The 24,540-nt window shown below is 36.9% G+C and overlaps 2 protein-coding genes across 2 annotated transcripts; both read right to left on the reverse strand.

The window, feature by feature from the left end:
- Window positions 1-11,870: 11,870 nt before the first annotated feature.
- LOC116524910 (olfactory receptor 13C4) lies at window positions 11,871-13,217 on the reverse strand. The gene has a single exon (XM_032240479.1). The coding sequence runs from the start codon at window positions 13,101-13,103 to the stop codon at window positions 12,147-12,149; it is 957 nt and encodes a 318-aa protein (XP_032096370.1). The 5' UTR covers window positions 13,104-13,217; the 3' UTR covers window positions 11,871-12,146.
- A 9,831-nt stretch (window positions 13,218-23,048) lies between these two features.
- LOC116524911 (olfactory receptor 13C3) lies at window positions 23,049-24,336 on the reverse strand. The gene has a single exon (XM_032240480.1). It carries the CDS (start codon window positions 24,170-24,172, stop codon window positions 23,129-23,131), a length of 1,044 nt encoding a protein of 347 aa, XP_032096371.1. The 5' UTR covers window positions 24,173-24,336; the 3' UTR covers window positions 23,049-23,128.
- Between the last annotated feature and the right edge of the window lie 204 nt (window positions 24,337-24,540).

Genomic DNA, 24,540 nt, shown 5'->3' on the forward strand with positions numbered 1-24,540 from the left:
CCAGCCTCCCATTTCCATCCAATTTAACAGTGAAAACTGTATTCTGACATTTCCTTCAAAGTACAAAATTACTCACAATTCTAGAATTAATCCCACCCACTGTTTTAGGATAAACTCAACTCTAGACCTGCCCTCATAAAGTTTAAAACCATCTTGCAAAGTGATCAAGGTAGTCTGCAAGTCATTGCATTTTACATATTCACAATATATTTAATACATTTTGAAGGTAGACCACAAAATCCATTACTCAACGACATAAATGTCAAAATGACTGGCATCCAAACCAAAATTACAAAATGTGCAAAGAAGCAGGATAATATGTCCTATAACTAAAAAGAAAGCCATGTAATAGAAACAGATTTAGAAATGATTGAGGTAATAAAATTAGCATAGAGCTATTATAAAATACTCAGAATTTAGAGAAAAACCAAAAATATAATGAGGAGAAAATTTATTTAAAAATAAGTTCTGGGGTGGAATATATAATATGTGAAGCAAAAATTTGACTAGATAGGATTAACAGCATAATGGACCATGCAAATAAAAATATAAGTGGACTTGAAGACAGCAATAAAATTATTCAAAATAAAGCATAGACTGGAAATATAATACATAGAGCTTCAGTGACACATAGGATATATTAAACAGTTTAATTTATATGTATAATTGACATCTCAGCAGCCACAGAGAGAAAAAGGGCCCAAAAGCGGGAGTAAACAATATAAGCACAACACACACACACACACACACACACACACACACACACACACACAAGAATTGCTATATCACATCATAATGAAGTTAGAAAATGAGTAGTAAACAGAAAATCTTAAAAAGAGCCAGGAAAGAAAACATTATACTTAAATGATTAAATACAATAATTATAATACAACCCAGAAGAAATGCAGCAATATCCTTAATGTATGAAAAAAAAAATCTCTTAACTAGAATTTTATACATAGCAAAAAATATTCATAAAAAATGAAGGTAAAATAAGAATTTTTCAGGCAAAAGCTTAAAGGAAAATCAAAAGTAGGACTACAGTTAACAAAATAGTTTTGTCCAGTGAACAGAATATTATATCAAATGATAATGTGAATCAACACTAAAGAATAAGAGAGGTGAAATGGTAAACACATACGTAAACATGATAGATGTTTTCTCATTATTTTTAATTTCTTTAAAGATATTCGATTGTTTAAACCAAAAATAATAAAAATTATGAGGTTTAAATTAATGTATTATCAAAAATAACAACAACGTTGTGAGGGGAAATGAAAGTATACTATTTTAAGGCTTATAAGTTATATTTTAAATAGTAAATAATTACTAGAGCACAGAGTATCATAAATTAAAGAAGTTGCTGGGGCAAAGTGGCATGCACTTATAGCCCCCATCTATTCAGGAGGCTGAGGTGGGAGGCTCCCTTGAGCCCTGGAGTTTAAGGCCAACCTGGGTAACATAGCAAGAACCCATCTCAAAATGAAGACACACACACACACAAAAACCAAAAAAAACAAAAACAAAACAAGAAAACCAGAAAAACATTAAAGATGTAAACCTTAACCTCTGGAGAAACCAACAATAATATAAACTGAAAGGCATAGATAATATGACAATAATTAAAATAAAATAGAATTCTACAAACTATCAAAATAATCTAAAATAATATAGGAAAAGAGCAGTAAAGGAACAAAGAGCAGAAGAGTCAAACAGAAACATGGTAGACAAAAATCTAAGCATAATTAAATTACGTTTGAATGATCTAAACAGCAATTATTATAACTATCAGTTTGGAGCTTTAAAAAAAACTGCTCAAAAGGCAGGTCATATATAAGATATCTTTACACATTTCTCATAATTTTGCTCTGAATCTAGACCTGCTCTAAAAAGTGTCTTTAAAAATTACCCCAATGAAACCCACTTTCAAATAAAGATACAGATATTTAAAACTAAAAGAATAGAAAAAATATAACATGCTTTTGTTTTCTGGAAAAAAAAAATTGTTTCACTTTGAATTGTATTTTTACCAGATAACGAATTCTGGATTACAGATTTGGTTTTTCTTTCACCACTTTAAAGATATCATTCCATCAGCTTCTGACTTGCATAAATTCTGACAAGAAGTCTGTGTTATTTTCTTATCTTTATTCTTTTGAACTTAATGTGTCCTTTTGATTTCCATGGTCGTTTTAAGTTTTTCCCATTTTTACTTGTTTTCAGAAATATGATTATAATGGTTTTTTGGCTGTGGTTTTATTCCTGCTTATACTTCTTGTTTTCCTGAGGTTCTTCAATATTGGATTTATGGCTTCCAAAAAAATTGAGAAATGTTCACTCATTATCCTGTCAAACATTTTTTCCTCCCCTCTTTCTGCATCTGGGATTTCAAATATCTGTTAGACTGATAGTTTATACAACTCATTCAGGCTCTATTAATTTTATATTCAGTCCTTTCAGTGTTTATGGTTTGTTTAGGATATTTTTCTATTGCCATGTCTTTATAGACTGTTAGTTTTTTTCCATTTTATTCTCCATTATGCTCTCATTTTTCTTTAAATACTTTACCACATTTATTATAATAGCTCCTTTAAATTCCTTGTCCACTAATCCTACATCTTTACCATTTCTAAATCTCTTTCTATTGACCAGGTTATATTATTTTGCTTTTTTGTACAACTTGAAATGTTTTATTGGATGCCAGACATTATGAAATTTACTTTGTTGAATTCTGGATTTGGTAGTCTTCTTTTAAAGAATGTTGAATGTCATACTTTGCTTCACAGGCAATTAGGTTACTTGAAGATTAGCTTCATCCTTTGTAGGCTTTTTTAAGAGACTTTCTAAGGCAAGCGTAAAATAGCCTCTAATATAAGAATATTTTAACCCTATAAATAAGATGAGATCCTTGTGTTTCTCTACTGAATATTCCATCCCAACAAAACAAGGTCTCTAAACTCTGACTCAAGGAAATCAAAGAGTTCCCAGCCTAGGTTATTTTCGTTAATTTCTTGGCTTATGCTCATTGATAATTTTAATTTTCTTTTTTTCCCTGAAAATATGTCACATCTGGATATGGAAGGTAGAAGATAAAAGGGGAAAAGATAAAGTAAAAAGATAAAGAAAAGATAAAGTAAAAATTTTTGTATTGTATTAGTTGGTGTTTACACTGCTATAAAGAACTACCTGAGACTGGACAATTTATAAAGGAAAAAAGGTTTAATTGACTAACAATTCCACATGGCTTTGGAGGCCTCAGGAAACTAACAGTCAAGGCAGAAGGTGAAGGAGAAGCAGGCAACATCTTCACAGGGCAGCAGAAGAGAGAGTATAAGAGTGCAGGAAAAACTACTATTTATAAAACCAACAGATCTCATGAGAATTCACTTGGTATCACAAGAACAAGATGGGGAAAACTGCCCTCATAATCCAATTACTTCCTTCTCTCAACACCTGGTAATTACAAGTTCCTCCTTCAACACGTGGGGATTATAATTTGAGATGAGATTTGGGTGGGGACACAGAGCCAAACCATATCAAGTATTTACATGTATCAAGATGAACTCATGGTATTATATAACTACACATATAGTTATATATTAAACTTGATATACATGTAGGTATATACATGTATGTATTTCATAGCTATAATTTTTGAGAAGGTCCAGAAGAATTACATTCTGGTGCCAGTGAGGTTTGGTTTATCAATACACTTTCCATTAAATGAAACCAGGGCCCTTGGAGAAATGGCAATCACAAGAACTGAGACTGGAAAGTACAAGATGAGCTTGAAACATCTTATTTTGCCAGAAAGGAAGGGAAAGTAAAGAAGTGCTGAAAGAATTGTGGGTACATTTCTAAAGGACACAGGAACCAGCTTGAAGGGATGACACTGGGAAAGTCAAGACAAACTGAACATAAAAATCAAAACTAGGTCTTGGTACAGTGGCTCACGTCTGTAATCCCAGTGCTTTGGGAGGCCGAGACAGGAAGATCACCTGAGGAAAGGAGTTCCAGAAAACCCTGGGCAACATAGAGAGATCTCATATCTACAAAAAAAATAAAAATTATCAGGCGTAATCATGCACACCTGTAGTCCAAACTACTCAGCAGGCTGAGGTGGGAGGATTGCCCAACCCTGGGAGTTTACAGTGAGCTGTAATCACAACACTGCACTCCAGCCTGAGTGACAGAGTGAGATCCTGTCTCAAAAAAATAGTAGTAATAATTAATTATAACCCATTGAATAAAATAAGAAATTATGAGTCCAAGCAAATTGAAATGCTAATAGATAAATGTAAAAGAAATAATGGAGTTAGAAAATCGCTGAAGTAGCTTCATTTCTGGGGAAATACCCATGGTTCATCATCTCATGCCACTCAAATTAATGACATGGACTCACACGTATGGAGTGGATTAAGGAACAGAAACTTTAATAGGCAAGAAAGAAGAGAACAGCCAGAGCTCTGTGTGTGTGTGTGTGTGTGTGTGTGTGTGTGTGTGTGTGTGTGTGTGTGTGTTTATTTTAAGGAATTGATTCATGCAATATAATATTGGAGATGGCATACCTGAGATCTGCAGAGCAGGTGAGAAATTCTGGCAAGAGTTGCTGCAATCTCCAGTCTGAAGACACTATGGAGGCAGAACTCCTTTCTTTTCTGGGGAATTCAGTTTTTAATGTTGACAGCTGATTGAAGGAGGTCCACCCACATTACATAAGGTAATCTGCTTTACTCAAAATGTACTGATTGAAATGTTAATCACATCTAAAACTGCCTTCACAGTAACATCAAACTGATATTTGACTTAACACCTGAGTACCATGGCCTAACAAAGTTGACACATAAAATTAACTGTCACAGGGTAGCAAGTTCCTTGGTAGTGATTGATCGGTCACATGTTTTGATTATGGGGGTGGCTATAAGAATCTATACATGGAATAAAATTGCAGAGAACTACACACACACACATGGACACATGAATACATGAAAAAACAATGAAAACGTAATACGTTCTATAGTCTAGTTAATAGTATTGAGCCAATGAAAATTTTGTGGTTTTGATATTATGCTACCATACACAAAATGTCATAAAAGGAAGCTGATGAGGAGTACATGATATTCAATATATTATTTTCTTTGCTTATATAGTTATTTCCAAATAAAAGTTTTAATAACTTTATGGACACTCAAGTTCTTTCAATAGTTTAAAAATGTAGATGTCATTCTTAGTTTGGGGGACACAAAAATACAGGTAGTGGGCTAGATTTTGCCCAGAGTTATTTGCTGAGCATTAAATTCAATAATAGTATTGTAAGTGTATGATGATAATTGTATTATGGTTATGGTAAAAGAATCTCTTTGATACTAAGAAGACAAAGTGAAATACTAAGGGTTAAAGAGACATAGTACTTACTCTCAAAAAGCTGCATATAAACAAATATATATAATACACACAACTACATGTATATATAAAGAGAAAGAAATAGACCAGGTATGGTGGCTCATGCCTGTGGCCCCAGCACTTTGAGAGGCCAAGGCTGGCAGATCACAAGGTCAGGAGATTGAGAGCAGCCTGGCCAATATGGTGAAACCCCGACTCTATTAAAAGCACAAAAAGTTAGCTGGGACTGGTTGCAGGTGTGGGAGGCTGAGGCAGGAGAATCACTTGAACACAGGAGGCGGAGACTGCAGTGAGCTGAGATCACACCACTGCACTCCAGCCTGGTGACAGAGTAAGACTTCATACCAAAAAAAAAAAAAAAAAGATGTTAAGATCTGAAGATTCCGGGTGAAGTCTTAAAGGAAATTATTTGTGTGATTCTTGCAACTTTCTATAAGTCTAAAATTATTTCAAAATAAAAGATATTTTTCCCAGTATTTACTTAAAATAATCTAAAGAAAGGGGATAAGTACAGATAATAATAAAGCATTGAGCTGCCGATTATTTAGGCTAAGTGGCATATGAGGTTAAATTAAATGATTATTTTTCTTTTATTACTTGAAATTTTCCAAAATTAAATGTTTATATACATACACAAGAGCTGTAAACATATGGGGAAGCACTTAGAGTATCATTAACAAAGCATGATATAATTTGGGGAAGTTAAAATTTAATAAGATAAGTTAAAAATGTATAGCATTCCTATACACCAATAACAGGCTTAAAGAGAGTCAAATCAAGAATGAACTGCCATTCACAATTGCTACAAAGAGAAAAAGATACCTAGGAATACATTTAACAAAGGATGTAAAGGACCTATTCAAGGAGAACTACAAACCACAGCTCAATGAAATAAGAGAGGCCACAAAACAGATGGAAAAACATTCCATGCTCATGGTTAAGAAGAATGAGTATTGTGAAACTGGCCATACTTCCCAGAGTAATTTATAGATTCAATGCTATCCCCAACAAGCTACCTATGACCATCTTCACAGAACTGGAAAAAACCACCTTAAACTTCATATGGCATCAAAAGAGAGCCCTCATAGCCAAGACAATTCTAAGCAAAAAGAACAAAGTTGGAGGCATCACACGACCTGACTTCAAACTATACTACAAGGCTACCGTAATCAAAACAGCATGGTACTGGTACCAAAACAGAAATATAGACCAATGGAACAGAACGGAGGACTTGGAGGCAATGCCACACATCTACAACCATCTGATCTTTGACAAACCTGACAAAAACAATCAATGGGGAAAAGATTCCCTGTTTAATAAGCAGTGTTGGAAAAACTGGCTAGCCACCACAGAAAGCAGAAACTGGACCCCTTCCTGACACCTTACACTAAAATTAACTCCAGCTGGATTGAAGACTTAAACATAAGACTTAACACCATAAAAATGCTAGAAGAAAACTTAGGCAATACCCTTTAGAACACAGGCATAGGCAAGGACTTCATGACTAAAACACCAAAAGCACTGGCAACAAAAGCCAAAATAGACAAATGGGACCTAATTAAACTCCAGAGCTTCTGCACAACAAAAGAAACAATATTAGAGTGGATCAGCAACCAACAGAATGGGAAAAAATTTTTGCAATCTACCCATATGACAAAGGACTAATATCCAGAATCTACAAATAAATAGAAAAGTTTACAAGAAAAAAAAAATAAATCCATTCAAAAGTTGGTGAAGGATATGGACAGACACTTTTCAAAAGAAGACATATATGAAGCCAACAAACATATGAAAAAATGCTCATCATCACTGGTCATTAGAGAAATATAAATCAAAACCACACTGAGATACCATCTCACACCAGTTAGAATGGCGATCATTAAAAAATCTGTAGACAATAGATGCTGGAGAGGATGTGGAGAAATAGGAACACTTTTACACTGTTGGTGGGAGTGTAAATTAGTTCAACCATTGTGGAAGACAGTGTGGCGATTCCTCAAGGACCTAGAAATAGAAATTCCATTTGACCCAGCAATCCCATTACTGGGTATATATCCTAAGGATTATAAATCATTCTATCATAAAGACACATGCACACATATGTTAACTGCGGCACTGTTTGCAATAGCAAAGACTCGGAACCAACCCAAATGCCCATCGATGACAGAGTGGACAAGGAAAATGTGGCAAATATACACCATGGATTACTATGCAGCCATGAAAAATGATGAGTTTGTGTCCTCTGTAGGGACATAGATGAATCTGGAAACCATCATTCTCAGCAAACTGTCACAAGACCAGAAAATCAAACACCTCATGTTCTCACTCATAGGTGGGTGTTGAACAATGAGAACATATGGACACAGGGAGGAGGGCATCACACAGAGCTCTGTTGGGGGGCAATAGGGGATGGACAGTGGGGGGTAGGGAGGTTGGGGAGGGATAACATGGGAAGAACTGTCAGATATAGGTGATGGGGGGGATGGAGGCAGCAAACCGCATTGCTATGTATGTACCTATGCAACAATCCTGCATGTTAGGCACATGTACCCCAGAACCTAAAGTGCAATATATATGTATACTTTTATATACATATATATATATATATGTGTGTATATATATATGTGTATATATATATATATCTCATATATATATGAAATATATATATACATATATATATCTCATTGTGATATACATTATATATATATATATACACATAACGTATATCACTTTCCACAGTAATTTTCTAAAAAGTATTCTGTAAAAACCTAAAAAGTTGCACACACATTGAAAAAATACTTTCTAAACAGTAATTCCAAGTGTCCATGGTACCTAACCAAAAAAAAAATGATTAGTGACATAACAACGAACTTGGTACATTATGTCAGGTATTTTGTGAACTTACTGAATCTACAATAACTCTTGGAGCAATGTTCGTTTGCTCCATTTTTGAAAATAAGAAAACTACAGTTTTAAAAGATGAATAAACCTGCCTGATACTACCAAACTAGTTTTGAATTTATACTCCTGCCATCTATTTTCAAAGCTTTTGTTTGATGTTTTCTACTGTGTTGCCACAAATACACCAGAAACACTTATCTTGGTTATTGCCAGGAAAATAACTGAAGAAATGTATTGTCTTCGTGAGATCTGGGTCAGAACCTATTCGAATCTCCTTACTGTTAGAATTTTTGTAACAGCAGATTACTCTTTTCAGTGATTCTAGATGATCAAAGCTAGTGAGGGCTGTAGGGTCCAGCCCTACAGGGTCCTGTGAGCCCTTCTCTACTGGTGCAGAGAGGAGAAACTGTGGAAATAAAGACACAAGACACCAAGATCAAGAGAAAAAGAGTCTGAGCCCTGGGGTCCACTGCCAACCAAAGCACGGAGTCAGGCAGTGACCCCGAGTGCCTGGACACTCTGACTTTTATTGAGTACAAGACAGGGGGAAGGGTGACTCTTCCCCAGTCACGTGTCTAAGGAAGGAGGTGGGGGGCTGGCGGTCAAGGCTTTCAAGTAGCTGCAAAGGAGCAAGTAGTGAAAGCAGGGGAAAGAAATGCGTTAGCACTTTATGTTCTGCTTGTCAAAGGCTTCAAGAATTATGCTACTTTTTACTGACAAAAGAGGAATCAGATGCAGAGGTAGGGAGTGAAACGAGACACAGATTGTGACCAATATACCACACAGAGACAATTAAGCCCCAGGTAACTGTGGGTTGGGCTGAGTGATATCAGTCCTTAAACAACAGCGTTCTGGGAGTAAAGTGTTCTCCAAATCCTCCGGGGAAGAAGATGTCTCCTTCCATGGTTTGCTAAGCAGCAGGTGCTTTCCCAGCACTGGCGCTACAGCAGAACCCAAGGTGCCTTGTAGCAGCCCTTACACAGGTGTGACAGAGGGCTAATGATCTTGTCTAGAGTCACTTTTTACAATGTTCTTTCAGTTCCAAGCTTCTTATCCTAAAGTTCCTTAATTATAAAAAAGAATATATTAAAGATAAATGATTTCACTAGGCTAAATATTTGGTTATAATGCTTAACTCTATTCTAAATCTTTTCTGTGCTATTTTTTAAATTGGGACTGGCTAGGGTCTCAGTCCCTTGCTTTGGCACTTGTGCGACCTCCCACCCAAGAGGGCAAAGAATACAAATCTCTCCTCATAATTTTGATTTTCCCAGATAAGGTCCTCAATAGTTGCACAATGATGCCATTTCTATGCTTCTTCTTTTAATTTTAAATGACAAATAAAAATTGCATGTATTTATGGTACATAACATGATGTTTTGATAGATGTATTAGTCCATTTTCATACTGCTATGAAGAAATACCTGAGACCGGGTAATTTATAAAGAAAAGCAGATTTAATGAATTCACAGTTCCACATAACTGGGGAGGCCTCACAATTATGGCAGATGTCCAAGGAGGAATAAGATTTGCCAGGTACAGTGGTTCATGCCTATAATCCCAGCACTTTGGGAGGCCAAGGTGGGTGGATCACCTGAGGTCATGAGTTCAAGACCACCCTGACTATCATGAAGAAACCCTGTCTCTATTTAAAATACAAAATTAGCTGGGTGTGGTGGCACATGCCTGTAGTCCCAGCTACTTGGGAGGCTGAGGCAGGAAGAATGGCTTGAACCCAGGAGGCGGAGGTTGCAGTGAGCCAAGATCATGCCATTGCACTCCAGCCTGGGCAACAAGAGCAAAACTCTACCACAAAAAAAAAAAAAAAAAAAAAAAAGTAGCAAGATGAGATTTGGGTGGGGACACAGCCAAACCGTATCATTCTGCCTCAGCCCCTTCCAAATCTCATGTCCTCACGTTTTAAAACCAATCATGCCTTCCGAAAAATCCCCCAAAGTCTTAACTCATTTCAGCATTAACTCAAAGGTCCATAGTCCAAAGTTTCATCTGAGACAAGGCAAGCCCCTTCTGCCTATGAGCCTGTAAAACCAAAAGCAAGTTAGTTACTTCCTAGATACAAAGGGGGTACATGCACTGGTAAATACACCCATTCCAACTGGAAGAAATTGGCTAAAACAAAGGGCTACAGGCTCCATGCAAGTATGAATCCAATAGGTTAGTCAATAAACCTGAAGTTCTAAAACGAGGTCCTTTGACTCCATGTCTCAAAACCAGGTCACACTGATACAAGAGGTGGGATCCCATGGCCTTGGGCAGCTCTGCCCCTGCGGCTTTGCAGGGTACAGGCTCCCTCTCAGCTGCTTTTACAAGCTGGTATTGAGTGTCTGTGGATTTTCTAGGTGCATGGTTGAATATGTTGATGGAGCTACCATTCTGGGGTCCGGAGGACAGTGGTCCTCTTCTCACAGCTCCACTAGGGAGTGCTCCAATGGAGACTTTGTGTGGGGGCTCCAACCCCACATTTCCCTTTTGCACTGTCCTAGCAGAGCTTCTCCATGAGGGCTCCAGCCCTGCAGCAAACTTCTACCTGGACATTCAGGAGTTTCCATACATCTTCTGAAATCTGGGTGGAAGTTCCCAAACCTTCATTCTTGACTTCTGTGCACCTGCAGGCTCAACAATATGTGAAAGCTGCCAAAGCTTGGGGTTTTTACCCTCTGAAGCCATGGCCCAAGATGTACTTTGGCCCCTTTTAGCTATGGCTGGAGCAGGTGTGATGCAGGGCACCAAGTCTCTAGGCTGCACACAGCAGGAGGGTCCTGAGCCTGACCCAGGAAACGATTTTTCCTCCTAGGTCTCCAGTCCTGTGATGGGAGGAGCTGCTAGGAAGGTCTCTGACATGCCCTGGAGATATTTTCCCCATTGTCTTGGCAATTAACATTTGGCTACTTGTTACTTATGCAACTTTCTGTAGCAGGCCTTAACTTCTCCTCAGAAAATAGGTTTTTCTTTTCTATTGCATTGTCAGGCTACAAATTTTCCACACTTTTATGCTCTATTTCCTCTTGAATCCTTTGCCTACTTAGAAATTTCCTCCACCAGATACCCTAACTCATCTCTCTGAGGTTCAAAGTACCACAGATCTCTAGAGCAGAAGCAAAATGCCAGCACTCTCTTTGCTAAAGCATAACAAGAGTCACCTTTGCTCCAGTTCCCAACAAGTTCTTCATCTCCATCTGAGACCACCTCAGCCTGGACTTTATTGACTACATCATTATACAGCATTTTGGTCAAAGCCATTCAACAAGTCTTTAGGAAATTCCAAACTTTCTTACACTTTCCTATTTTCTTCTAAGCTCTCCAAGCTGTTCCAACCTCTGCTCGTTACCTAGTTCCAAAGTCACTTCCACATTTTCAGGTATTCTACCAGCGCCCCACAACCTGTCACCAAGTTACTGTATTAGTCCATTTTCATACTCCTATGAAGAAATACCTGAGACTCAGTAATTTATAAAGAAAAGGAGGTTTAATGGACCCACAGTTACACATGGCTGGGAGGCCTCACAATCATGGTGGGCAGTGAAGGAGGAGCAAAGGAACATGTTACAAGGCAGCAGGCAAGAGAGTGTGTGCAGGGAAACTGCCCTTTTAATGAAACCACCAGTTCTCATGAAACTTACTCATTATCACAGAACAGCATGTGAAAAACACACTCCCATGATTCAACTGCCTCCCACCAGGTCCCTCATATGACATGTAGGGATTATGGGAGCTACAATTTAAGATTTGGATGGGTACATATCCAAACCATATCATGCATACATTGTGGAATGGCTAAGGAAAGCTAATTATACATAAAAGACCCACATATCCCTTTCACCTTACTGGTTAATGGCTTTCCTACTCAGCAAATATTTCATAGCAGCTTTTACATCTTTATTTCTCAAGCTATAGATTATGGGATTTAACATGGGGGTCACAACACCATAAAACATGGAAACAAGCCCCTCCGTAGCTTGCAAGTTGTCTTTCCCAAGGAGGTCTTGGGACTTAGGTTTTGCATACATAAAGAAGATGGTACCGTAAAATATGATCACCACAGTCAGGTGAGCTGAACAGGTAGAAAATGCCTTGTGTCTTCCTGTGGCTGACTTCATTCTCAAGATGGTATAGAGGATAAACATATAGGAGAAAATAATGACCAACAGAGGAAGAACTAGGAAAGCAATATTTGACACTGCTAGGGTAACAATATTGAGGGATATATCAGCACAAGCTAGCTTGAGGACAGCTAAGATCTCACATAAGAAATGATTAATAATATTGTTCCCACAGAAAGGCAGTTGCATGGCAAGTGATGTTTGCACGATTGAATTGATTCCACCAGAGAGCCATGATATAGAAGCCATCAGTACATATGCCACTTTGCTCATGACGATGGGGTATCTCAGCGGGTTACAGATGGCCACATAACGATCAAATGCCATCATGCCAAGAAGCAAACATTCTGTTGACCCCATTGCAAACCCAAAGAACATCTGCACTGCACATCCAGAAAAGGAAATGTTTCTTTTCTTTGAGATTAAGCTCACCAATGTTGAGGGAATGGAGGAGGATGTATAGCAGATATCCAGGAAAGAGAGGTTGCCCAGAAAGAAGTACATGGGTGTGTGAAGACGAGAATCAAAGATGCTTGCTATGATGAGAACACCGTTGCCAATGAGAATTACTACATACATAACTAGAATCAGAGCAAAGAACATGATCTCAAGTTTGGGGTAACCAGAGAGTCCCAGAAGAATGAATTCTCTCACAAATGTTTGGTTTCTCTTGTCCATGTCCCAGCTTTCAGGATGTCAAAGTTAGACTCAATACATAATATTTCACAACCAAGCAACAAATGTAACAAATAACTTGAATAAACATTACTCTAGAATGAAAAAGAAACTGTTTGTTTTAAAGCTCTACCATTCAGTTATCTTCAATAGTATTTGTGCCTAGAATACAATCACACTAGGATGCTAAGAGTTTCTATGCCCTGTATCTGATATGTGAAGACCTACATAGGATCAGAAGTAAGTTCAGACACAACTTTTCTTACTGTTGAGGACATTGAGTTGAGTTTTCTAAAAGCGTTATACTATTGCAGATGACAAACCTAACTTCTTCATTTAGTCAAGCCCAGTGAGAGAGCTCCAAAGAAGGAAAAAGACAACTTAAGCAAAACTGGAATTTTGACCCAGTGTTTAATAAAAATGTTTAGAATTTAAAAGCAGGTTTGATGTTCATGTACATTTGTTTGTTTGCCTAAAACTCTGAATGTCCTTCCAGTCAGTTAAATGTGTATTTTTATAGGGAAGACATTTGATAATAGTAAATTAAACCCCATATACTGTGATTTAACATCTTTTCAAAGGTTAAGTTAGTTGTTGATCTCATTCTAACATCCCACTCTTACTATTTTGTTATTTCCTATTACAAGACCACTGTGTAAATCAGCTCTGCAGGTATATGATGGAGAATCTTTGGAGAACAATACATGATCTCTATTTGTTTTAGTCCATGGCTTCAGAGTTACTCCTGAGAATTTGTTTGTTTGAGTAAACCTGAAAAAAGAGTAGTAACGTCAAACACATTTGTGTGTATGTGTGTGTATAGCACTTTACAAAAAGCAGATGAATCTTCTCATTATCCCTAATTTATTTTTCTCAAATGGAAAAGACAGAATGTGGCCTATAAGTAAAAAGAGAACCTTAATGCTCAGCTTTTTTGATTACAACACCAAAAGTTATTTTACCTTGTTTTCACAAAATACTATCCAAAATTTTTAGCTTTGATGGAATTTCAATTTTTCTAATTTCATATGCATATAAATCACCTGAGGATACTGTTAACTTGTAAATTTTATGTTAGCACTTCTGGGATAAGGCGTGTGATTCTTCATTTCTATTAAGTTTCCAGGTTATGTTGAACCACTGGGAAGAGGCACATTTTGAGTAGCAAGACATTGGTTTATCTATAGTGAGTTAGTAAAGAATCCAGATATTTCTGATCCAAATAGACTTTCTTTTGTGTTATAATATGGACTGGCTTAGCAACCTGGAAAATGACCGAGAGTCTAATTCTTTTGTGTTTGCCAGAAAACTTCAGGGCCACATCTCACTGTTCAGTACACTTCAAAAAATAAACACTATTGAAACATTTTATGAAAGCAGGATGAACTTTTGCTGGACTACTATAATATGTGTATGATATTACTGATTGCCTAGCTTAAGAATGGTCCTATTCCAACACAAGTAAGGGTGGGAAAAGTATGACACAGCATGTCTGCCATCAATAAGTTCATAATTCAATAACACAAATACATATAGAACAATTTGATAAAGAGTATAATTGTATCATGTGGCCAGGGTAAATATTATAAGTAACTTCAGGAGGAGGAGGTAAATAAGAAATAAGTAAGTCAAGAGAGAATGCTGAAAGAATTTCAAACTTATACCAGATATGGAAGCACAGAAGGAATGGGGTAGGTTTGGAAGAGAGGAGAGAAACAAAGGTATTTCAGAAGGGAGGGCAGCTTAATGTTTTAGAGGAGCAGATTGGCAATACCTATGTTTCAGATAGGGGAGTTTCAGTGGAAACACTGAAAAATTAATCAGGCAGGAATATAGAAGGGCCCAAAGGTTAGGAAGAAAAGCAATTACATTCCCTTTTGTATGTAAGGGACCTATTATCAGAACACCAGGGGCAAAGCGACTGTTTAGCCCCTGTGACTTTAGCTACCTTTCAAACCTGACATTATATAATTTGATTTTATGAGGTTTTGAATAGATATGTGACACAAGGAATTAAGATGCTTAATTAGGTAAATATAAATTACTGCCTGGTACACACACACACACCATCATCATCATCATCATCATCATCTTTTCATAACTACCATTTTTTTAGATTAAACAAAATGGCAGGTTTAGGGCTCACATGGGCTAACAGTTCTGAGAATATCTGCAGAGGTTCAACCCCTACCCTAACACTCAGTTTGGTATGTGATGATAAGTGAAAAAATTTCTCTACAGAATACAATGTCTTAGAGTCAGAAGCCAAACCAGACAGGATTCTCACTTTGGAAACAGTTTAAAGAATACCAGTAGAACATCTGAACTTTTAAGAGAAGCACAAATGAATGTTGAATCCCCAAATTAGAGATGAGAAAATTGAGCCTCAAAGAAATTTTGAATTTATATTTACTCAGCTTAAGACTAGAAATACCTATTAAAAATGATTTTCGTTTATTTAAGTGAAAAAAAATCACTTAAATGACTTCTGTCGCAGACTCCTATGTGCCAGATCCTGTGTTTGAAATTAGCAAACCTGATAAAAACAAGCAATGAGGAAAGGGTTCCCTGTTTAATAAATGATGTTGGCAAAACGGGCTAGCCACCTGCAAAAAGCAGAAACTGGATCCCTTCCTGACACTTTACACTAAAATTAACTCCAGATGGATTAAAGACTTAAACATAAGACCTAACACCATAAAAACACTAGAAGAAAACCTAGGCAATACCATTCAGGACACAGGCACAGGCAAGGACTTCATGACTTAAACACCAAAAGCACTGGCAACAAAAGCCAAAATGGACAAATGAGACCTAATTAAATTCCAGAGCTTCTGTACAGCAGAAGAAACAATCATTAGAGTGAACTGGCAACCAACAGAATGGGGAAACATTCTTGTCATCTACCCATCTGACACAGGGCTAATATCCAGAATCTACAAAGAAATAAAACAGTTTATAAGAAAAAAACAAATCCATTCAAAAGTGGGTGAAGGATATGAACAGACACTTTTTAAAAGAAGACATTTATGAGGCCAACAAACATAGGAAAAAATGCTTATCATCACTGGTCATTAAAGAAATGCAAATCAAAACCACTTTGAGATACCATCTCATGCCAGTTAGAACCGCAATCATTAAAAAATCTGGAGACAACAGATGCTGGAGAGGATGTGGAGAAATAGGAACACTTTTACACTGTTGGTGGGAGTGTAAATTAGTTCAACCATTGTGGAAGACAGTATGGCGATTCCTCAAGGACCTAGAAATAGAAATTCCATTTGACCCAGCAATCCCATGACTGGGTATATATCCAAAGGATTATAAATCATTCTATTATAAGGACACATGCACATATATGTTCACTGTGGCACTGTTTACAATAGCAAAGACCTGGAACCAACGCAAATGCCCATTGATGATAGACTGGACAAGGAAAATGTGGCACATAAACACCATGGAATACTATGCAGCCATAAAAAACGATAAGTTCGTGTCCTTTGTGGGTACATGGATAAATCTGGAAACCATCATTCTCAGCAAACTGAAATAAAAACAGAAAATCAAACACTGCATGTTCTCACTCATAGGCAGTGTTGAACAATGAGAACACATGGACACAGGGAGGGGAGCATCACACACTGAGGTCTTTTGGAGGGCAATAGGGGAGGGACAGTGAGTGGGTAGGGAGGTTGGGGAGGGATAACATGGGGAGAAACACCAGATATAGGTGAGGGGGATGGAGGCAGCAAACCACATTGCCATGTATGTACCTATGCAACAATCCTGCATATTCTGTACATGTTCCCCAGAACCTAAAGTGCAATAAAATATATATATTTTTAAAAATTAGCTTACCTGGCTGAGGTCAGATGACTATCACTGGCAAAAGAAAAATCCAAAGACCATTCTCCTTCTACTACTTCTCTGCCTAACAGGTAGTATTAAAATCTGTATAGAAATCATTTGTCAACCACAGAGAACAGTCAGTAAGTAACACAAATAATAAACTGAGTTCATAAAGGTGAAACTTAAGTATAGTCAGTTAAAAATGTACAAGGAGAATGATTAATTCTTGAGGACTTAGTACTTCTTATCATGGAGGAAGGTTCATGGTTGTGGGATTGAAACATCCATCTTAGAACAGTCCATTTGCTTTAAAATTTTTCTACAGTACTTCTTAGCATAGGTCCAAATTCTCCTCAAGCAGGCTACAGAAATCCTTTGAGGATGCATTGGATAAGGGACATCAACACTCTAGCAGCCCAATCAGGAAAGCAAAAGGAGGAAGACAGAAAGATACTGACTGGCCAGGAAAGGGGGTGATGTTCCAGATCCCACCTAGACCTCCAGCCCAGGCGTGGAGAATCTGTTGGCTTTGCCTTCCAGACAAATGTAAAGACAATGAATTTTAGGCTACCTAGACAGTCTTCTGCTCTAAGCCTTCCCCTCCTAGGAAGAAATGGTCTCACCAATTCAATCCACCTTAAGCCAAGCCTGTCTTAGCTACCTTTGTTTTTCTTCTGATCCCAGCTCTTTAGCTTGGTTCCCTCATGTACTGCGAGATAACATGAGATGTGGGGAAGGAGCTTGCCTGTCTTGCACATCCCTCTACACCTATGGCCTAACACAGTGGCAGCACATAAAAGATGGGTTTTTCTAGGCTCTTAAGCGATTTCCCTGTGTAGTATTTACAGATTAATGTTCAGAACTTTAATATACACAATGTGTTTATTTGCAGCAAGCCTACTGTTATATATATATATATATATATATATATATATATATCTTTATATATATATATATATATATATATATATCTTTCTGTCAATACTAATAAGCTGCCATCTTATAGAAAGATTAACTGGTTCACGCACTGCAAGTATAAAGACATCACCTAATTCTCACTTGAACAGATATGGCATGGGGTTAGCCTAGTTGAAAAATGCTGGGAATTCAGAAACAAAAGTCTTAGTTCTGAGGTTATTTTTTCATCTAATATGTAGCTTGTTTTTCATTTGCTAAATAGTTACAGAAATACCTACCCTACTTTTCTCACAGGTTTGTTTTGAGAAAAAAATTGAGCTAGCATATGGAAATTGCTTTATTGGATTAACCAGTACTATACAGATCATAATAATGATATTATGATCATAGCCATATTTGGCACTACCACATTGATAGCTGTACTGCCTAGTGATATTTACACTATGAATCCATATCTAATAATAGCTTTAATTATAAATTTAAAAGTTATGGTTTCATGGCATTCAGGACTTACCTTTACAATGATAAATTATGCCCCGCTCCTAGAAACACCAGGTACAATTTCCTAGTATTTATGTTTGCATTATGAATTAAACTCAGGTTCAACAAAAGATGCCAGATTCCATAGATGTGGAACAGTAAACGTTTGTTATGAAACAGTTACCGTAATTGTTCCCAGATTCCCAAAGCAATTTAAAGTTGGAGCGAGAGATCTGTGGAATGGAGAAACTTGTGATGCATTAGGGACAGTGCCCCACAGACCCAATTAAGAGGGGTGCTGGGAAAATAGACTGCGGCTGAACTAAAGCTCACAGATGAAATAACACTCTCCTGCCCACATAACTTCTAGGAGCAGGGGCAGATGTTCACCAAACAAACTTTATAAAACGTGAGAGCTTCCTAGTTTAAAATATATCTACAAAAGTTAATTCAAAGTAAGAGCTTAATAATTCAAATAATGTTTACTAAAATGAAATGCTAGAATTGAAAAATGACCTAGATGTTATGAATGAAATAAAATGGAGACTACCTATGAATTAAATGCATTGTTATTTAACTTTTTGCTTATTTATTTTTATTCTTTTGGAAAAATTAATTTTATGCAACATGCCATTTTCAAGCTTTTCTGAAATGAAAAGAAACACAGATAAGCAATAAAATAAATAGATCCATGGGACAAAAGCAACTCTATATGTTTAAGGCCAGAAAAGTGAAAAACAAATCCAGAATGGATAGTTTGGGGCATTATTGGGAAGAAAGAACATCACTGAATTAAAGTGTCTTAGCAAAGTCTGTGAAGCTATATTTTAGATATTAACACTTAGATTCTGACTATAATTTTCTAATAGATGTCACATTTCATATACAATACTTGAATTCTGAGCAATAACAATTCATTCAAAAAGCAAAAACAGTATTTATGTATGCACATAGACATAAACACACACACATACAAACATAGCTCTCCCCCAACACACACACCACAAACCATGGTATGTGTACATTAAATACAAACAGATATATGTCACGGGTTTTCTAATATTAAGATCATAGAGATCTAGAGCTAGAAAACTCTGCAAAAATTATTTAGTAAGACTTCTCTTTCTATAGATGAATAAACTGAGGTAAAAGTGATGAAATACTGTTCCAAAGTCTCTGTTAGCACTTGGCCTAGAAAGAATTCAGAACAGTCACTCTTCGGAAGAACCAGATAATGACAATAATGATACCATATGAATTTTTACCAATTCTTAGACAATAGCTAATGAAATAGTATGAAAATATAGGCCTCATATGCCTGGAAGATAAAGGACTCCTACATAAAGTGAGTAGTAAGATATTTTATTAACCTGAAGAGAGATTACTGGAGTGAAACTTATCTATATTTATTATAGAACTTCCCTTCTGAATTCAGAAAAGCACTAGAATCAACAAAGGGAAGGCTTTATTCTCTTTTTAGAAATGACCTCTAGGGGACATAAGATGAGAGGCCATAGAGGCATTCAAGCAATGCAACAAAGTATGGAAACATGTGCATCCCCTTGTCTCCCTCAAGAGCAGGAAATAGACATAAAAATTGATCCGCTTCTCAGCAGAAAACTCAGAGATGAATGGCAGATATAAGTTGCCTACTGAAAGGATCCAGGAGGAGCCAGAGCTGGCAAATGGATTATACTGGCCCATTATCTGGTTTCCAGGTGGATAACAGTGAATCTTGACTGAGACAGACACTTATTCTGGATTTAGGGTTGCATATGTCGCAAATAAAGCAAATAATACTTCCACCACTAGTATAGGCCAAGAGCAAATGTATTATCATAATTTGGATGTTGGTCGTCTAATTAAAGAGCTCTAACATTTAACGTTGAGTAGCAAAGCATCATAAATAGATTTATGTCCATTCCCATTCACAAAACACGGACAAATGAAAATTGAAATGAACAACTGAATCCTCTGCTTACAAAATTGGAGAGTAACAAGGACTAAAGGGATGTGTTTCACAACTGAATGAATATGTGTTAAGGCTTGCTATACATGACATTACAGGGAGATCACCACTGGATGTATTGTTGAGTTATTGTAGAAGATATGGAGAAGACAGTGGGAATGGTACAGGTACTCACAGACACTTCCCTATTTCCAACACTTTTTCTTTTTATTTGCCTGCTTCAGTGTTGGTGGGACATTCTTTGCATTTATGAGTTCCAGAAGATTATTTGCTGACCACAACACCATGACAATACATCTAAATATCACCACTTCCCATATTCCTAAGGAATGATAACATGGATCATTCTCTCTTTTCACCTTTTAAAGTGGAATTAATAGTTTCTTTTTTACCTGTTGGATGATGCAGGCCTATACGCTTGCAGTTATCCAACCCAACTCCAATATAACAGAATTGATAAAGGGGAATCCCTGACCATATTTACATTGCTGCCAACTTTATGGGTCAGTTCTCTAGCTGAACCTGACAGTCTTACTCCAGGGAGGATAATCTAGATAAAATAAATTAAAAGTGAAGGAAAGGAGAAATACTTGTAGCTATGAAAGGAGCCTATGAGAAGCTCTTTGGCATACTCTAAAATGCATTCAGGTGTGACTGATACGGTATGACACTAACCTGGGAAGATCAACATTTGGGGTACAAAATATACACTCAAACTCTATTTAAGCAATAAGCAGTTAATGACAACATCGTATTTAGTGTATAATCCAACATTGATTGAATTGTTCTGAAAGACAGTTTCTCAACAGTGGCCTGGAAAGTGTGACTGAAGTTTTCAGAACTCTCCTTTGTGGACTGAAATTTCTTCCTCCTGCAGGACCATGTCCCATATCTCTGTTAAAGCCTTGTATGAGTACACATTCTGGAATCACATGTGTTCTGTGAAACAGCCAACCCCAGGTAAATGCTGCAATGTTTAATTTAAAAATCTGGCCTCTCTTGAAATTTATTTTTTTTTATTTCTCTTTAACAGATGGGGTCTTGCTCTGTCACCTGGGCTGGAGTGCAGTGGCACAATCATAGCTCATTGCAGCCTTGGACTCCTGGGCTCATGCAGTCCTTCCATCTCAGCCTCCCAAGTACCTGGGACCACAGTTGTGCACCATCATGCCTGGTTAATTTTTAATATTTTGTAGAGACATGGTCTCAATATGATAACCAGGCTTCTCTTGAAATTTAGAAAATCAGTTAATAAACATCCTGAATTATCTCATAGCAACAACCTACTGAAGTGAGAAATAATGTCTTTTATATGACTCATGTGCCCTTTTCATGGTTCACAGTCCTCACCAGCACTGTCTCATTCTTAATTGGAGGAATTCTTCATTCTTAACTTATATCACAATTTGTGTTCCTCGAAGTGCATTCTCATAGACTACAATATGAATGGGGGCCACTGGGTTTGTGTCATTTAGGTATGTACACACACACACACACACACACACACACACACACACACAGATCTCCTGGATATAATTACATGATATACAACATAACGTAATTATGTCCAGAATTTGCTTCAAAGTAATCTAAAGGAAGAAGATAAGTGGGTGTGGATAATGATGAAAGAAGGTTGATCATGTGTAATTATTTAAGCTGTAAATTAGGACGTTGAGTTTTATTAAATTGTTCTCATTCTTTTGTGAAATAATTAAAAATGAAGATTTTCCAAAAAAGTTCTAAAGAAAAAATATACATATCATATATACAAATGTGTGTGTGTATAAATAGAGATACATGCGTGCATGTGTATGTATTTAAACAAAGCTGCAATCACATTGGGGGAAACATATAATGGTATTTAGGGTAGTAATATGATCTTTCTAATGGCAATTTAGCCAGAAACTTTAAAAGTTTATACCACCTGGCCTATTAATTTCATGTCTTAGAATTTATCCTGTGAAAACATGTGTTGGACTTTGAAAAAAAATTAACTCCAAGTGCTCATAGTAGATCTAATAAAGCAAAATAAAAACATGATGAATGTATGACTCCTACTTACTAAGAGAAACATTAGAATGGTATCTTTGGGAGGTGGCCATGGTGACAACAATTTTTCTAATTATTTTTGTTTAAGAATTTTAGAAAATATTGAATTTAAAAATTGTAGAAAATATTATATTAATGATATACTAATGAGGTGACTTTTAGTGAGAGATATCTGGCTCTAGTAATTATTAGTTGAGAGTAAAAGAAGGGATAAATAGCAACTTTTAGTCCTCACTATGGAGTCTTAATTTCAATTCTGAAATTCTAGGACACTGTGAAGCTGATATTATGCTAGCTGCTTCCTCCAACTTATTGAAACTTTAAATGATACTGAGACCTGGACTTTTTTTATTATTTGATTTCCTTATTACAAGTATGATAACTATGGCTTAGAAAGAAAGAATAATCCCTCCAATATCACCCAGGTAGTTTATGGAACTGCAGATTTTGCACTACAGCCTCTCTATTTGCACAGCGTATAGTGGAACTGTTTTCCACTACACTTCTCTGCAGAAACAGTCATTTCAGACATCACCGGGGATGAGGTTCTAAAAGAATTAATTATGTTTGTGAAATCTGTATCAGAGCATGTTGGAGTTTGTAGCAAACTACAGTTCTCAGTGATTCTAGCTGAACAGTGCTAGTGAAGGCAAAGGATAAACATCTGTCTCTCTAACCATGGTTTCTCCAAAAAACGTTCTCACTGATTTACCCGAGTCCATCTTTGTGCTTGTTAAACAAAGACGTGTATTTCCTGGTTTTCTTAGTGAATTGGTTTGGGGTTCAACAGATATCTTACAGCAGCTTTTACATCCTTATTTCTCAAGCTATAGATTATAGGATTGAGCATGGGGGTCACTACCCCATAAAACAGAGAAATGAGCTTGTCTGATGCTTGCAATTTTCCTTCCCCAATCAGGTCTTGAGACTTTGGTTTTGCATACATAAAGAAGATGGTACCATAAAATATGATTACCACAGTCAGGTGAGCTGAGCAGGTAGAAAATGCCTTGTGTCTTCCTGTGGCTGAGTTCATTTTCAAGATAGTGTAGAGGATGAGCATATAGGAGAAAAAAATGACCATCAGTGGAAGAACCAGGAAGGCCATATTTGATATCACCATGGTGATAATATTGAGGGATATATCAGCACAAGCTAGCTTGAGGACAGCTAATATTTCACATGTGAAATGATTGATAATATTATTCCCACAGAAAGGCAGTCTCATGGCAAGTGATGTTTGCACAACTGAATTGATTCCACCAGAGAGCCAGGACACAGAAGCCATCAGTACATATGCCACTTTGCTCATGACGATAGGGTATCTCAGCGGGTTACAGATGGCCACATAACGATCAAATGCCATCATGCCAAGAAGCAAACATTCTGTTGATCCCATTGCAAACCCAAAGAACATCTGCACTGCACATCCAGAGAAGGAAATATTTCTTTTCTTTGAGATTAAGCTCACCAATGTTGAGGGAACAGAGGAGGATGTATAGCAGATATCCAGGAAAGAGAGGTTGCCCAGGAAGAAGTACATGGGAGTGTGAAGACGAGAATCAAAGATGCTTGCTATGATCAGAACACCATTGCCAATGAGAATCACTAGGTACATTACTAGAATCAGAGCAAAGTAAACAATCTCAATCTTCGGGTATCCAGAGAGACCCTGAAGAATAAATTCTGATACAAGTGTCTGATTAATCTCATCAGTGTCATTCACTTTCAGGAAATCAAAAGAAGATCTAACAGAAAATATATTTACTGCCAAGAAACAAACAGTACAAATTACCTGAACAATCATTCTTTTAGCACATACTAGAAGAAGTGCTTGCTTGAAGTTCTGACATCCAGTTATCTTTAATAATGTGTGTGACTAGAATACAATGACATTGGGAATGATGGAAATACCTATACCCCATCACTAACATGTGAAAAATCTACCTATGATCAGACACACATGAAGAAGTAACCTTTCCTGCTGTTGAGGACATGTTCCTGAATGTAGGACACTCTCCTGAGCTGAGGTGGCTAAAACCCCTGGCCAATCAACAGCTCTAAGCCTACCATCTTCATTTCATCAACCCCAGCAAACAAGCAGTAAAGAGGGCAAAGGACTACTCAACAAAGACTGAAATTTTAATTCAGCGATTTTTAAAGTGGTTAAAATTT

This window comes from Sapajus apella, unplaced genomic scaffold (genome assembly GCF_009761245.1).
Source record: "Sapajus apella isolate SASKATOON/1434 unplaced genomic scaffold, GSC_monkey_1.0 scaffold46, whole genome shotgun sequence".
In the NCBI taxonomy this organism is placed as follows: Eukaryota; Metazoa; Chordata; class Mammalia; order Primates; family Cebidae; genus Sapajus; species Sapajus apella.

Coding starts and splice junctions, on each gene's coding strand:
- LOC116524911 (XM_032240480.1), bottom strand. CDS start 24,172: ATGATTGTTCAGGTAATTTGTACTGTTTGTTTCTTGGCAGTAAATATA.
- LOC116524910 (XM_032240479.1), bottom strand. CDS start 13,103: ATGGACAAGAGAAACCAAACATTTGTGAGAGAATTCATTCTTCTGGGA.